We start from the raw sequence: 12,359 nt of genomic DNA, 5'->3' as shown, positions 1-12,359 counted from the left end.
AGTCTCGTGCTGCACCAACTGAGCCAGCCAGGCGCCCCTAGAAAGCTACTTTCTTCGACCTTCTTCCTTGTAAAAGTTAGTATTATGTGGAGGTGATACATGACAGGAAGAGTGAAAACAGCCTTGCCCTATGCTTATTACCTGTCCTTTATTCCTAAATAGCAGGGAAGCAGAAGCTGGGGTGGATGTGGGATTTAGGGGGAGTTGTGGCTTCATTTTTCTCGTAATTCCTTCTTCAGAGAACAGGTAGACTCGTGCCCCTCTCTGGCTTCTTCAGCTCATGGCTCTCCGTCTTTACCTGTGGAATGGCAAAGGTTGGAGACCATATGTTCTGTCAGTGTGGTTTCCATTACATTAGAAGCCCTAACGTCTACATTAGAGTTTATTCTGTTTCTGTGGGTTCAAATTTAGCTTTACTATGTAACCGTAGAATATGATACAAAATTTATAGAAGAAAACCAAAATATTTTCCTTATGTTTTTCCTGATTTCTTTTACTTTTTTCCCGATAATTGCTGGTAGATTTATAGTGTCATCTGGTTTTTAATGTTTATTAGAAAAAACATTTTTAAAATGAGGCTCATTCAGCTAACATTAATTGAATACATAGTCTTCAAGAGTATTCTTCAAGCTTAAATTCTTGAGTTGGATAGAGGATGATGGCTGCATTTGGAAACACTTGAATTTCGTGCAAAAAATTTTTCTATCAGAATTAGAAAAATCCTAAGCATAAAACATTTAAAATACATTTATTTTCAAATAGGTATTGACATATCAAGGATTTTATGATGAAAATTTGGAATGGGTTGGTTTAGAAAATATTCACATTGTGGCTTCCATGTCAGCTGGAGGAAGACTGGGAAGACATAAGCTTACCACCCGATTTACTTCTATTGTCCGTCTCTGTGCTGTGGAGTATGTATCTCTGTGTTTTTCATTGTTTTTCCTTTGGGGAGCTGTCTTATATATTTGAATTTTATTGAAGGTATCCATTAATGATATTTCCTCAAAATGAAGAATATAAAAATACTCAGAACTTAAGTTCTGATATTTTTTTCCCTGTCCTTCCTAAACTGAAGGTGTTAATCAGCTCTTCGTAAATATTAGAAATAAAACACAACTGTTTTGTATTATTTCTGTTCTAAAATATCATATCAGTGTTAGGAATTTGAATGGTCGATTTTAGAATTAAATATTTTATGGGTTTCATAAAACAAAAGCAGTACCCATTTTATGCAGAGTGCACGAGGTGGAGTCGGTCACGTTCGCCGTGGCGGCATTAACCCTGACGCGTGCATCCAGTGCCACGGCCCATCGTTGTCCCAGGGACTTGCGGGCTGTATGGTTATAGCACTTGTCCTGTGTTCCATTGGGCCTACACAATCTTATTTTCATGCTAATTGAAACTATAACCATCTATAACATTCTACTTTCAGAAGTGTTAAAGCCATCAGTTAAGCTGTAATGAAATAGATTTCGGTTTGAGAGAAACAAGTTGATTTCATTTGTGTGAATAGTTCTACTTTTATGGTTCTGAGATGGATTAGTGCTCTATGGGTAGGCTCTACTCGACTCAAAATACTTTTTTTCTTGAGAAAAATATACCTTTTTGTCTTTTCTAAAGATCATGGTTTTCAAATAATTGTGTTTCTAAGTAATTTCACTGGGATCTTCTGATAGGACCCCCTGTTTCACAGCAGATATGTAGAGAGGTCTAATGTGGTTGAAGTCAGAGTAGGGACCATGAGCCTGTCCTTAGTCCCCGGGGAAACCTCTGGTGTCTAAATCTCAGGGCAGCACATTGGGAAAACCACTGCTGTAAGTGAACATTAAAATAATTTAGAACGTTGATTCTTCTAAAATAATTTTCTGATATGTCCTTTTTCAGTTACCCAGAAAGAGAGCAATTACAGACAATCTATGGAGCATATTTGGAACCAGTTCTATATAAAAATCTGAAGAATCATCCTATTTGGGGTTCTTCATCAAAAATCTATCTCTTAGCAGGGTCTATGGTACAAGTGTATGAACAGGTATATATATTCATTTATGTTGTTCTTACCATGTCTATTGGTTCCCGTCCCAAAGGACTGCCTTTAGTGCTGGCTTATGTCGACACTTCAGCTTTCTTTCCCTCTTCTTTACTAGACTTTTCTACTTGGGGAGTGGGCTCTGTGAGGGCATGTGCTCCGTGTGCTTTCTTCACTATTGACTCCCCTGGCACGGTTTCTAATAGACAGTCAGTATTGAATGAATGGATCACTGGTAGATGGTTGGTTATTCTGTTACCTGCTAAAAGCATGTTCAGAATGTTCTTCTTCTTTCCCAAACTACATCTTTCTCCTGACTTCCATCAGTTTCTGTCCTCTAGGCTTCAAACCCGGAGTAGTCTTTGAGGTTTCTTTCTTTCTTGTTGCCTGTGAGGAAATGTCTCAAGTGTGTTTCCTCGGCAAAGTGGGGACAGTGCTAAAAACAGGCATTGCGGATGCAGAAGACGTCTGTTGAGTACCTCCTTTTCTAGCACTGGTCCTAAGGGTGCAGAGATGATGGAGTCTCTGTTCTCTGGAAGCTCACAGTCCAGTGAGGGGCCCAGTCACGTACGTGAACTATTAATACAGTGTGATGAATGTAACAGTGACAACATGCACAAGTTGCAGAGACAGTGTAGAAGTGAGTAACTTTGTTGTGCATGGTAGTTGTTAAGGAGAGCGGAAGTGTGATGTGAGTTTTGAAAAGTGAACAGAAATTCAATGTGGCTAGAGAGGAAGGATCTTCCTAGGAAAAGGGACCGGTGTGTGAAAGTCAGGTTGGTATGTGTGGAAGGTGCCCCGTGTAGTTTGGAGTAGAAGTGGGGAAGTAGAGTCAGCAGGCAAGGGTTCCTTTGTTTCGATTTTGAGTGAATGGAGATGTTACGTGACCAAGGCCACAATGAGAGCAGTGGCTCTGTGGGTGGGGGAGGGAAGGCACCGGTCCCGGCGGGTTGTGCATCAGGCAGTGACACTGTGGTCCCTTAGAAGTTCAGTGACTCTGTGAGCAGAAGGCAGCTCTGGAGTTCCCAATGCTGGGAGCTGTGTTTTCCGGGACCTGCGGGGCTGTGGCATCGCAGCCCCTGTGCAGAAAGCTTAGGTTTGCCTTCCTCAGGCCCCTTTCCTTGGCATGGTTCTTTACCTCTCATGTTATTTTTTCTGTGGTCAGCCTTTGCAGTTTGCTGAAGCCTTTGAACAGCCCCTGTTGGATGTTTTTAAATGCATAAAATATTAAGATAACTACGGAAATCAGTTCTATTGAAATACAGTTTCTACTGACTAGTACAAATTGGGAATTCCTGTGAGTCTACGGTGACTGAAAAGCTTATAGCATTATTACATATTTGGAAATATATTACAAATACTTACATATTACATATTTAGACAGCAGACAGATGGTTTACTGCACTGTCTTTTCCAGGTACGGGCCAGATTTACAGTTGATGATTATAGTCACTATTTGTTTACTCCGTGCATCCTTACCCAGTGGGTTCTTGGCTTATTCAGATACGATTTAGAAGGAGGTAAGGTTTGCTTTCATTATTTTAAATCACTTACCTTTCTCTGGAATGCCACAGCGTATCTGTGTGTGCGCACGTGTGTGTTTATGTTATGTACTGTGTTTGTAATAGGTATGTTAAATGAGTATTTAATTGATGACAGTATTCTAAAAATTACAATTAAAATTATGTTAATATTAAATTTAAACATTAACATTCAATTTAAACCTTAATATTGAAATATAACATCGTGGCTTTTCTTCTAAACTTTATGATCGTCACTGTTAAAATTTGATTTGGGAAAAATAAAATCATTATTCGTGTTTGATACTCTTTTTAGAATTAGTATTTTTATTGAACTAGGGATAATGATGCTTACTGTATTTTATAAATGATCAAAACAACTTTACCAACTTATTAACACATTGAATTTTAATTTTTTCCCCTTTTCTTCTTTGTATCTGACGCCAACGTGATGGTATGCAGATTCTCATTCTTTATTTCTTTCTAATACTGTGTTGAAACAGACTATTTGCAAGTCATTTGAACTTTCTTAGAACTAAAGAAAATGTTCTCTTTTTTAGGGTCCTCAAACCATCCACTAGATTATGTGTTAGAAATCGTAGCGTATGAAGCACGGCGCTTATTTCGTGACAAAATTGTTGGTGCAAAGGAACTTCATTTATTTGACAGCATTTTAACATCAGTGTTTCAAGGAGATTGGGGCTCAGATATATTAGATAATATGGCAGGTAATCTTTGTGGAGTTTATGTGAATATATAAATGTTTTGAGAACCGTACCCTTATTTTTCTTACTAATAGCATGATTTCATATACTATACAAGTGAAAAGTTTGGATAATTTTAATGTTTTTTTAAACTATAAGCAAATGCTCTTTTCCTTTTTGCTAGATTTCAATAATCATATGCTAAATAAAATATAATGACAATAATTGTTTTCTTGGATTTAGCCATAGTGTTTTATATTTTTAATTCAGAATTCTATTTCCTGAAGGATTTTTACTGGCAAATGTTTTTCTCAAGCCATATGTGTAGGAAACTTTGAGACCATTGGGAAAATCCGTATTTTGATTATAGTTAAGCTTTGCATTCTCCTGGCTGTCACTGCTCAGGACATCGTCAGCATAGAGCTTCTCTCAGGCTCTGGTTACTGGCTTCGCCCCTGGTAGGACAGGCTGCGTGTAACGCCACTCCCCGCCAGCAGCCCAGTTGCTTTGGCATCTGTTACCGCTTAATCACCAGGCTGCGCTCTGAAGATTGCTCAGGGGGTGGTTTGTGTGATTGGAAAGCCATCACAGCGAAAGGGCTTTTGGTACCGTAACGTGGAGACCGTAACATGGAAGTATTTTCCAATAAACCCCTTTCAAGCTGCAAAATGAGTTTCTATCCCGTTAGACTGTCTCATGTAGTACGTTCTACATCTACGTTACCAGATTTGACTGGTCCCAGGGTCATGGTTGCATACAGCCAAAGGGGATCTGGACTGTTAGGAAGATGTTGAGCCTGACAGAGGGAATTTTCTTGGAGCTGCTAGAGTTTCAGAATCAGGAAGTGAGTTGGAGAAGTGAGGCAGGTTGGCGTGCCTGGTGGTAGTTGGAAGTTGGCTTGATTTTGAGTGTGGGTTTGTCAGGGCTTCCTGGAGTTCTCATTGTGTGGCGTGGAGAGCTTTGTTTTCTAACCGGTGCGGTCTTTCTCAGTCTGAGAATTGTGTGTGTAGTGTCTCTTCTTGCAGAGAAAGGAGCATGTCCTTTGGGCCTTAGATAGTGTCAGTGTCTTATTGGGTATCTGAATTCTCTAGCGTTTGTTATCTTTCAGAGACTCCTTTGTAGGACTCAGTAAATAATATATGCTTTTTTTCCCTTACCATTTTACTTTTCAAGGAAAGATTGCATTTTAAAAAAAGTATAGCCTTGATATATGTTCTGTGTAGGCAAATAAGATTTTCACATAGTGGAGTATTAAGAAAAATTTAATCTTGGAGAGTTAAAAATAAATGAGATACATTCCTGTGCTCAAGAAACGTGTAATCTAGTGGTAGATGCAGATGTGAAAGTCTTTGTTTGCAATGGTAGCTATTGATAGTGTGTTTAGACGCCATGAAAATTTGTGCAAGTAGTTAAACTGTTAATTATAATAGAGAATGAAGTGTTGTACGATTAATCTAACTTTTCTGAATATATTTGGGATAAATGCTAGATGGTAAATATGTAGAAGAGGTAGAGACTAATTCTTTTTTGAGGGAGCTACTTTCAAGCTTTTTAAAATGAATTTTTTTGGGACGTCTGGGAGGCTCAGCCTGTTGGGTGTCTGACTCTTGATCTTGGCTCAGGTCACAATCTCATGATTCATGGGCTCGAGCCTGGAGTTGGGCTCTGCACTGACAGTGCGGAGCCTGCTTGGGATTCTCTCTACGTCTCTCTCTGCCTCTCTCTGCTCCTGCCCTGCTGGTGTGCTCTCTTTATCCCTGTCTCTCTCAAACAAAACAAACTTAAAAAGAAAAGAATTTTTTATCTTGTGATCATCATAGATTAACCTACAGTTGTAAGAATTTACACAGACCGAGCACACGTGCCTTCTACGTGGTCTCTCCATGGTAACAGCTGGCAGAATTACAGTAGAACGTCTCGGACAGGGTGTTGGCATCGCTCTAGTTTTATACAGAATATCACCACAGAGATCTGTCGTGTCGCCCTTTTGTGGCCACATCTGCTGCTCTGCAAACCACCCTTCTGTTCTGTGTTTAATTTTGCCGTTTCTTACTTTCGATCAGAATAATTCTCTGCAGACCCATGCGGGTGGCTTGGGGTTTCAGTGGTTTGTGCCTTCTTAGTGCTGAGTAGGTGTTCAGGTACACTTCCATTTCCCAAACGCTTTACTTGTTGAAGGCCATCTGGGTTATGTTCGGTGTGTGTTAGACCGTTAGGAGGAAGGCGCTAGAACAACTCATGTAGGGATTTTTACGTGAAAATACATTGTTTGTCTGGGATAAATGGTCATCCGTGCACTTGTGGGAGCGTCCGGTGCTTCTGTGCTCGGTGTTTGAAAACCACCGCCGACTCTTTCCTACAATGGCTGTGCCACTTCCCATCCCCATCAGCAGTATGGACGTAAGCCAGGTGCTGCACATCCTCGCCAGCGTTTGGGGTTGTCTCCACTGTCCTCCAGTCAGCCGTCTGGTAGCGTGTCTGGGTGTGTCATCGCAGTCTGTGCTCTGCCGGCCGCCACTGCAGCTGGACGTCTTCTCGGGCTCCTTTGCCGCCTCTGTATCCTTTCAAGTGACATATCTCTGTGTGCGTCTTATTCACTTTCTCTTGGGATGGTTTATCTTTATTGTTGAGTTTTGAGCGTTCTTTGTATATTACTGACACTAGCTTTTCATTAAATACATGGTTTGCAAACACACTCTCCCCCACTGTCACTTGTCTTTTCATCCTTTTAACAGGGTCTCCCACAGCTAAGTATTTTAATTTTACGAAGCACAACTTACTATTTTTTTAATGGTTATTTATTTTGAGAGAGAGACGGTGTGAGCAAGGGAGGAGCAGAGAGAGAGATGGAGACAGAGAATCCCAAGCAGGCTCCGAGCTGTCAGCACAGAGCCCAATGTGGGGCTCGAACTCAGGGAACTGTAAGATTGTAATCTGAGCCAAAACCAAGAGTCGGACACTTAACTGACTGAGTCACCCAGGCACCCTGTCTTATTAATTTTTTTTAAGGATCTTTTGGTGTCAAGTTTAAGAATTCCAACTGGTCCTATATCCTGAAGACTTTCTCCTACATTTTTTTCCTAAAAGTTTTACGGTTTTGTTTTAAGTCAGTGGTCTGCTCTGAGTTAATTTCTGTATAAAGAGTGAGACGGGGTCACTTTACTTGCTGATGGATGCCCACCTGCTCCAGGGCCATTGTTTGAAAAGGGAACTTTGCTCCCTTGACTTGGTTTTGCCCCTTTGTCCAAAACGGGTTTGTGTGACTATATTTCTAGGTTCTCTATTTTTTTCCATCGATTTTATGTCTGTCCTTCCACCAGGACCCCGCTGTCTTGATTCCTGTCAAATAATAAATCTTGAAATTGGGAAGACTCACTTCTACTTTCTTGTTCTTTTTTGGAGTTGTTGTAGCTATTTAAGTTCCTTTGACTTTCTAGATCTATTTTACGGTAACCTTACCTATAAATATGGTTGCTAAGCTTTTGATAGGAATTGCATTAACTCTGTGTATTGGTTTGGGGAGGATTGACACCTTCATTATGTTGAGTCTTCCTTTCCGTGAACATGATATATCTGTTTATTTGGATGTTCTGTGTTTTCTTTCCTCAGTGTCGTCTAGTTTTCACCATGTAAGTGTCGTACGTACCTTGTTAGATTAACACCTACGGTTGTACAGTTTTTGAGCACTGCAGACGGTGACAGTGTGTGAAGATGATTCTACTGAGTGAAGTGGAGGGAAGGGCATTCCAGACACGGGACAAGCATATGCGTAGAATCACTGGCTAAGGGAACTGGAGTGTGCAGTGGGATGCGGATGCAGACTGGAGGTGCAGGTGGCCAGTGGAGGCAGATTAGATGTAGATGAGGAGTTGGGCTGTTTGTCCTCAGGCGGTGGGGAGCTCTGTGCCGGTGGAGTGTTGGGGCACAGCCCGCCTGCCGCCTGTCGTGTGCTTCTCTGGGAGTGGCGAGGGTGTAGCCAGAGGGACAGAGGCTCGAGGCAGGGATCTGAGCCGGGTGAGGCACGATGACACATGGAGACGATGAGTTCAGTTTTCTGTGTTTCAGGTTTGCAGGTGTCTTGAGTGTCTTTGGGGGCATCCTCGTAAGGTTTGTCAGGTCTGGGAGGGTAGGGTAGCGGCCGTGTCTTTCTGTCTCCTTCTCTCCAGCAGGGTTCTCCCTGCAGAGAAGTGCAGGGTTGAAACTCAGGTGTGCCGTAGGCAAGCCTGTCAGGCATGTCTGGAACACCTGGAAGTTTGCGAGCACACGAGAGCTTGGGACACTTGCCCGGAGAGAGGTGGTGAGTAGGTTTGTGCCTAGAGGCCGTTGCTGGTTCAAGGCACAGAGCAACATGGAGTAATTCAAGGGGGGTGGTTAGGATTAAAGAAGAGCAGGCTGAGTTTGGATCCCAGGGGCGGTGAAAGTAAAAGGGATAGGCAGGAGACTGATGACACGTGGCCGGGGCCTGATGAGCGCGGGTGTCCAGGGGCAAGGGACACGCTCCGGGAGCCCAGCGGGTGATGAGGGCGCCTTGACCACGATGGAGGTGTGGTCTGGCGGTCCCGGCGGGGTTTCCCAAGGCAGGGCTGTCGTGCGGTGCGTCCACAGCTGACAGATGAGGCAAGAGAAAGGAGAGAAGCTCAAAGAAGCTGGGGTCCCGGATCTTACGGCCTCGGGGCCCAGCCTGCGCCGGTGAGGGTCTGTGCCCACACGCGTCGGGAGGGGAGAGGTGTGCAGACTTTCCTGTGTGCTCATGGGGGCGCCCCTGTGAGGGCTTTCAGGGGGAGTTTCTGGGGGGTTTGTTTGCTACTTAAAATTCAGCGAATTTTTCTTTGAGAATTAGGGCTGTTGATGGTAGTAATAAATTTGTGTTCTTGCACACGGAGAGTTTTGAGTTTGTTTTATATGCCAATTTTATATGTTTTAATCTACAATTTATATGGACATTCTGGAGAAGGAGAAGGGAAAAGGGAGAAATGGTGGAAGTGAGAACCCTAGGGGATCATTAGGAGGAAGATGTTTCATTTGGGGAAGAAGCGGGGTTGGAGATAGAACAGGGACACCATCAGTTCCTTTTCAGTAGTAGTTTGATAGTGCAGTGAGGTGTGGGTGCTGTAACTGAGTTGATTGATCTTATGAACTACGCTGTGTAGGAATTTACCTTTGTGTTTCTGGGGATCGTCTTACTTGGGCTGATGAACTTTTCAAGTTTAGTGAGCGGGGTGCACGGGTGGTGCAGGCAGTTGAGCATCCACCTCTTGGTTTCGGCCCAGGTCTTGATCCCAGGGCATGGAATTGAGCCCTGCGTTGGTTCCATGCTGGGTGTGGAGCCCGCATGAGATTCTCTCTCCCTCTGCCCCTGTCCCACACTCTTACGCCGTCTTTCTCTCTCTCAAAATAAAAAATAAAAGTTAAAAAGGAGCAATGCAGTTCCTGATGCTGCCATTACAAATAACACACAGAAAACAGAAGAATACCTTTTATTTCTACAGACAGTTTCTATGTTACGTGGGGAGCCCGACACAGTTCAGGAGCAAGGCCAGCCCCTGGGCAGCCCCTGCCTCCACACGGAAAACCGCTTGGGAAACTGAGCTCTGCAGATCTCAAGGATGTTATTAAGAAGGTATAATCTCAATCAGGAATTTGAGTTGGGGTTTTGTTATGATTGCAGGCATTTAAAAAGCATCTTGTGGGGCGCCTGGGTGGCGCAGTCGGTTAAGCGTCCGACTTCAGCCAGGTCACCATCTCGCGGTCCGGGAGTTCGAGCCCCGCGTCAGGCTCTGGGCTGATGGCTCGGAGCCTGGAGCCTGTTTCCGATTCTGTGTCTCCCTGTCTCTCTGCCCCTCCCCCGTTCATGCTCTGTCTCTCTCTGTCCCAAAAATAAATAAAAAACGTTGGAAAAAAAAAAATTTAAAAAGCATCTTGTAAGCTTTTTGAGACTTGCAAAGATTATAAATTGACATTTTTGTAATTAAACTGATACTTCTCACTATGTCTTACTAGTTATATTGATGATGTCCACAAGTATGTGACTATTGTGAGGCCTTGAACTTGCTTGGCCTCATAGAAGTCTTTCTGGAGGAAGTGCCATAGACCTGGAATCCTGGTTAGGCTGTGGGGTGTGAGATGACATACAGTCACACTGAAGCCTTTCCCAGAGTGTATCAAAACTACACATCTTACTCTAGATAATTAACATTTTTATTCTATAATTGAGTATATATTAATTACAAAATATTCTTTGTGATTTTTTTTAAAAGGGCCTTATTCATTATGGACGAGATAACCAGATGTTAGATATTTTACTTTTCCAAGAAGTCCTGGAGTATGTGTCCAGGACAGACAGAGTGCTGAGCTGCCCCGGGGGCTCCCTGCTGCTGGCGGGACGCAGCGGGGTAGGCCGCCGCACCGTCACGTCCTTAGTGAGCCACATGCACGGGGCCACGCTGTTTTCTCCGAAGATCTCCAGAGGGTATGAACTGAAGCAGTTCAAAAATGATATCAAACATGTGAGTTACTCAAAGTCTTTTGCTTTATTTGGTTTTACATCACAATTAGTTATTCTAGAAGCCTTCAGAGAGAACTTCACGTCTCTGAGATGCAACATAATCTTTAATTTTGATGACTATTTTCCCCGTGGCTATTAGAAAATTCTATTTTTATGTACACATAGAAAAAAGATTCTTCGTACGGTTTCTAGCTTTCAGGTACCCCAGATTATGAGACATTAGGTGGGCATGGAAGATAAAAGGATAGAATTTCTGTAGGACATATGTGGATATGTTTAAAAATGATCATCTGTCTTAGTTGTAAAATAATTAAGATTTCCCTCAACTATTTGTTCGTGGACTGGATTTATTTTCCAAACTCTATGGCTAGAGTTTAATTTTTCGTTTTGGTAACAGAGAAGAAAAGGAAGTGGGGGGGGGAAGGAGGAAAGTGGGGGGGAAGGAGGAAAGTGGGAGGGGAGGAAGGAGGGATGAGGGAAGGAAGGAGGAAGGAAGAAGAGGAGGAAGGAGGGAGGGAAGGAAGGAAGGGGGGGAGAAGGAAGGAGGGACGGAGGGAGGAGGAAGGGGGGAGGAGGGAAGGGAGGAGGAAAGAGGGAGGGAAGAAGGAAGGAAGGATGGAGGGAGGAGGAAGGGAGGAGGAAAGGAGGAAGGAGGGGAAGAAGGAAGGGGAGGGGTTTCCTTACATAAAGGACAGAAGTCTGCCCGTGCTGCCGTGTGATTGGTGCGAAATGAGATTTTGTGATGGTGCAGGTGCTGTATCTTGCCGGTGTGGAAGCTCAGCAGGTGGTTTTCCTTCTTGAGGACTACCAGTTAGTCCATCCCACCTTTCTGGAGATGATCAACAGCCTCTTGTCTTCAGGCAAGTGCATGATTTCTATTCCGAAAAGTAAAAATAGTGATGTAAAAATTATTCAAATAAATTACCTTGTGTAAAAGTATGTCTCAGAGAACATTTGGCTTGGGTTTTACTAAGTTGACATGGGGTGAAACGCTCCCACAGCTGGAGAGTTGAGAAGCCTCGTTTTTATAAAACCAAGAGACGGAAGGATTACATAAACAGGATTATTAATGTCGGTGAATGTTCTGAAGAGCTGCCATCTCACCTGCTTCTGGTGGGACTGCTGGCTGTTACCTTTTGGGAAAGCTCCCAGCCAGTGCTTGTTTAAAAAAATGTGCCCTTGAATACAGCACTTTTATTATCTGTGGAAATAATCGAGTTAGTGTGCAGGGAAACACATGGTCCAACTTATAAGAAAACAATCTGATGGGCCCTCACTGTCCAGCATTAGTGCAGTTGCTGAATAATGGCCTTTGTACGGGTGTGTGAATGCGGGTACATTTTCAGCCTCTGAGGCCTCCTGTTTCCCAAATTGTGGTCCGCTCCTGTTGTCTGTTGAGCCACCTGACCTTTTCTGTGGCTTCCTGGAGAAGACACTTGCAGTTTCCCACGTGTCTCCCTTTTCCGAAGAATTTATGAAATTTATTAGAATCTCTTCATGAGTAATCATGGTTAGAGTTGGTATGAGGTGGCTTAGTTTTAGACTTGGATCGAGATTGTTTTGTTATTTAAGTACAAAATAAACCTTGTTAAAAGCGAGTT

At 43.0% G+C, this 12,359-nt stretch overlaps 1 protein-coding gene across 8 annotated transcripts in view; it reads left to right on the top strand.

Moving 5' to 3' along the window:
* The window catches only part of DYNC2H1 (dynein cytoplasmic 2 heavy chain 1), a 340,312-nt gene that overhangs the window by 78,697 nt on the left and 249,256 nt on the right, over nucleotides 1–12,359 (top strand). For 7 of the 8 annotated variants that reach the window (XR_008290731.1, XM_027051992.2, XM_053204184.1 and 4 more), the window contains exons 44-50: nucleotides 763–914; nucleotides 1,888–2,032; nucleotides 3,447–3,549; nucleotides 4,110–4,277; nucleotides 9,743–9,873; nucleotides 10,511–10,759; nucleotides 11,510–11,618. Coding sequence is in view for 7 of the 8 variants with exons in the window: in XM_027051992.2 (XP_026907793.2) it covers nucleotides 763–914; nucleotides 1,888–2,032; nucleotides 3,447–3,549; nucleotides 4,110–4,277; nucleotides 9,743–9,873; nucleotides 10,511–10,759; nucleotides 11,510–11,618 (1,057 nt within the window). In the remaining variant the exon portion in view is untranslated. The remainder of the gene's footprint in view (nucleotides 1–762; nucleotides 915–1,887; nucleotides 2,033–3,446; nucleotides 3,550–4,109; nucleotides 4,278–9,742; nucleotides 9,874–10,510; nucleotides 10,760–11,509; nucleotides 11,619–12,359) is intronic. The other variant, XM_053204186.1, reaches the window with a different exon arrangement.

The sequence above is a fragment of the Acinonyx jubatus genome, chromosome D1 (assembly GCF_027475565.1).
Source record: "Acinonyx jubatus isolate Ajub_Pintada_27869175 chromosome D1, VMU_Ajub_asm_v1.0, whole genome shotgun sequence".
NCBI classification, from domain to species: domain Eukaryota; kingdom Metazoa; phylum Chordata; class Mammalia; order Carnivora; family Felidae; genus Acinonyx; species Acinonyx jubatus.
Note: the sequence above shows the minus strand (reverse complement) of the source record. Positions and strands in the feature narration are given on the sequence as shown.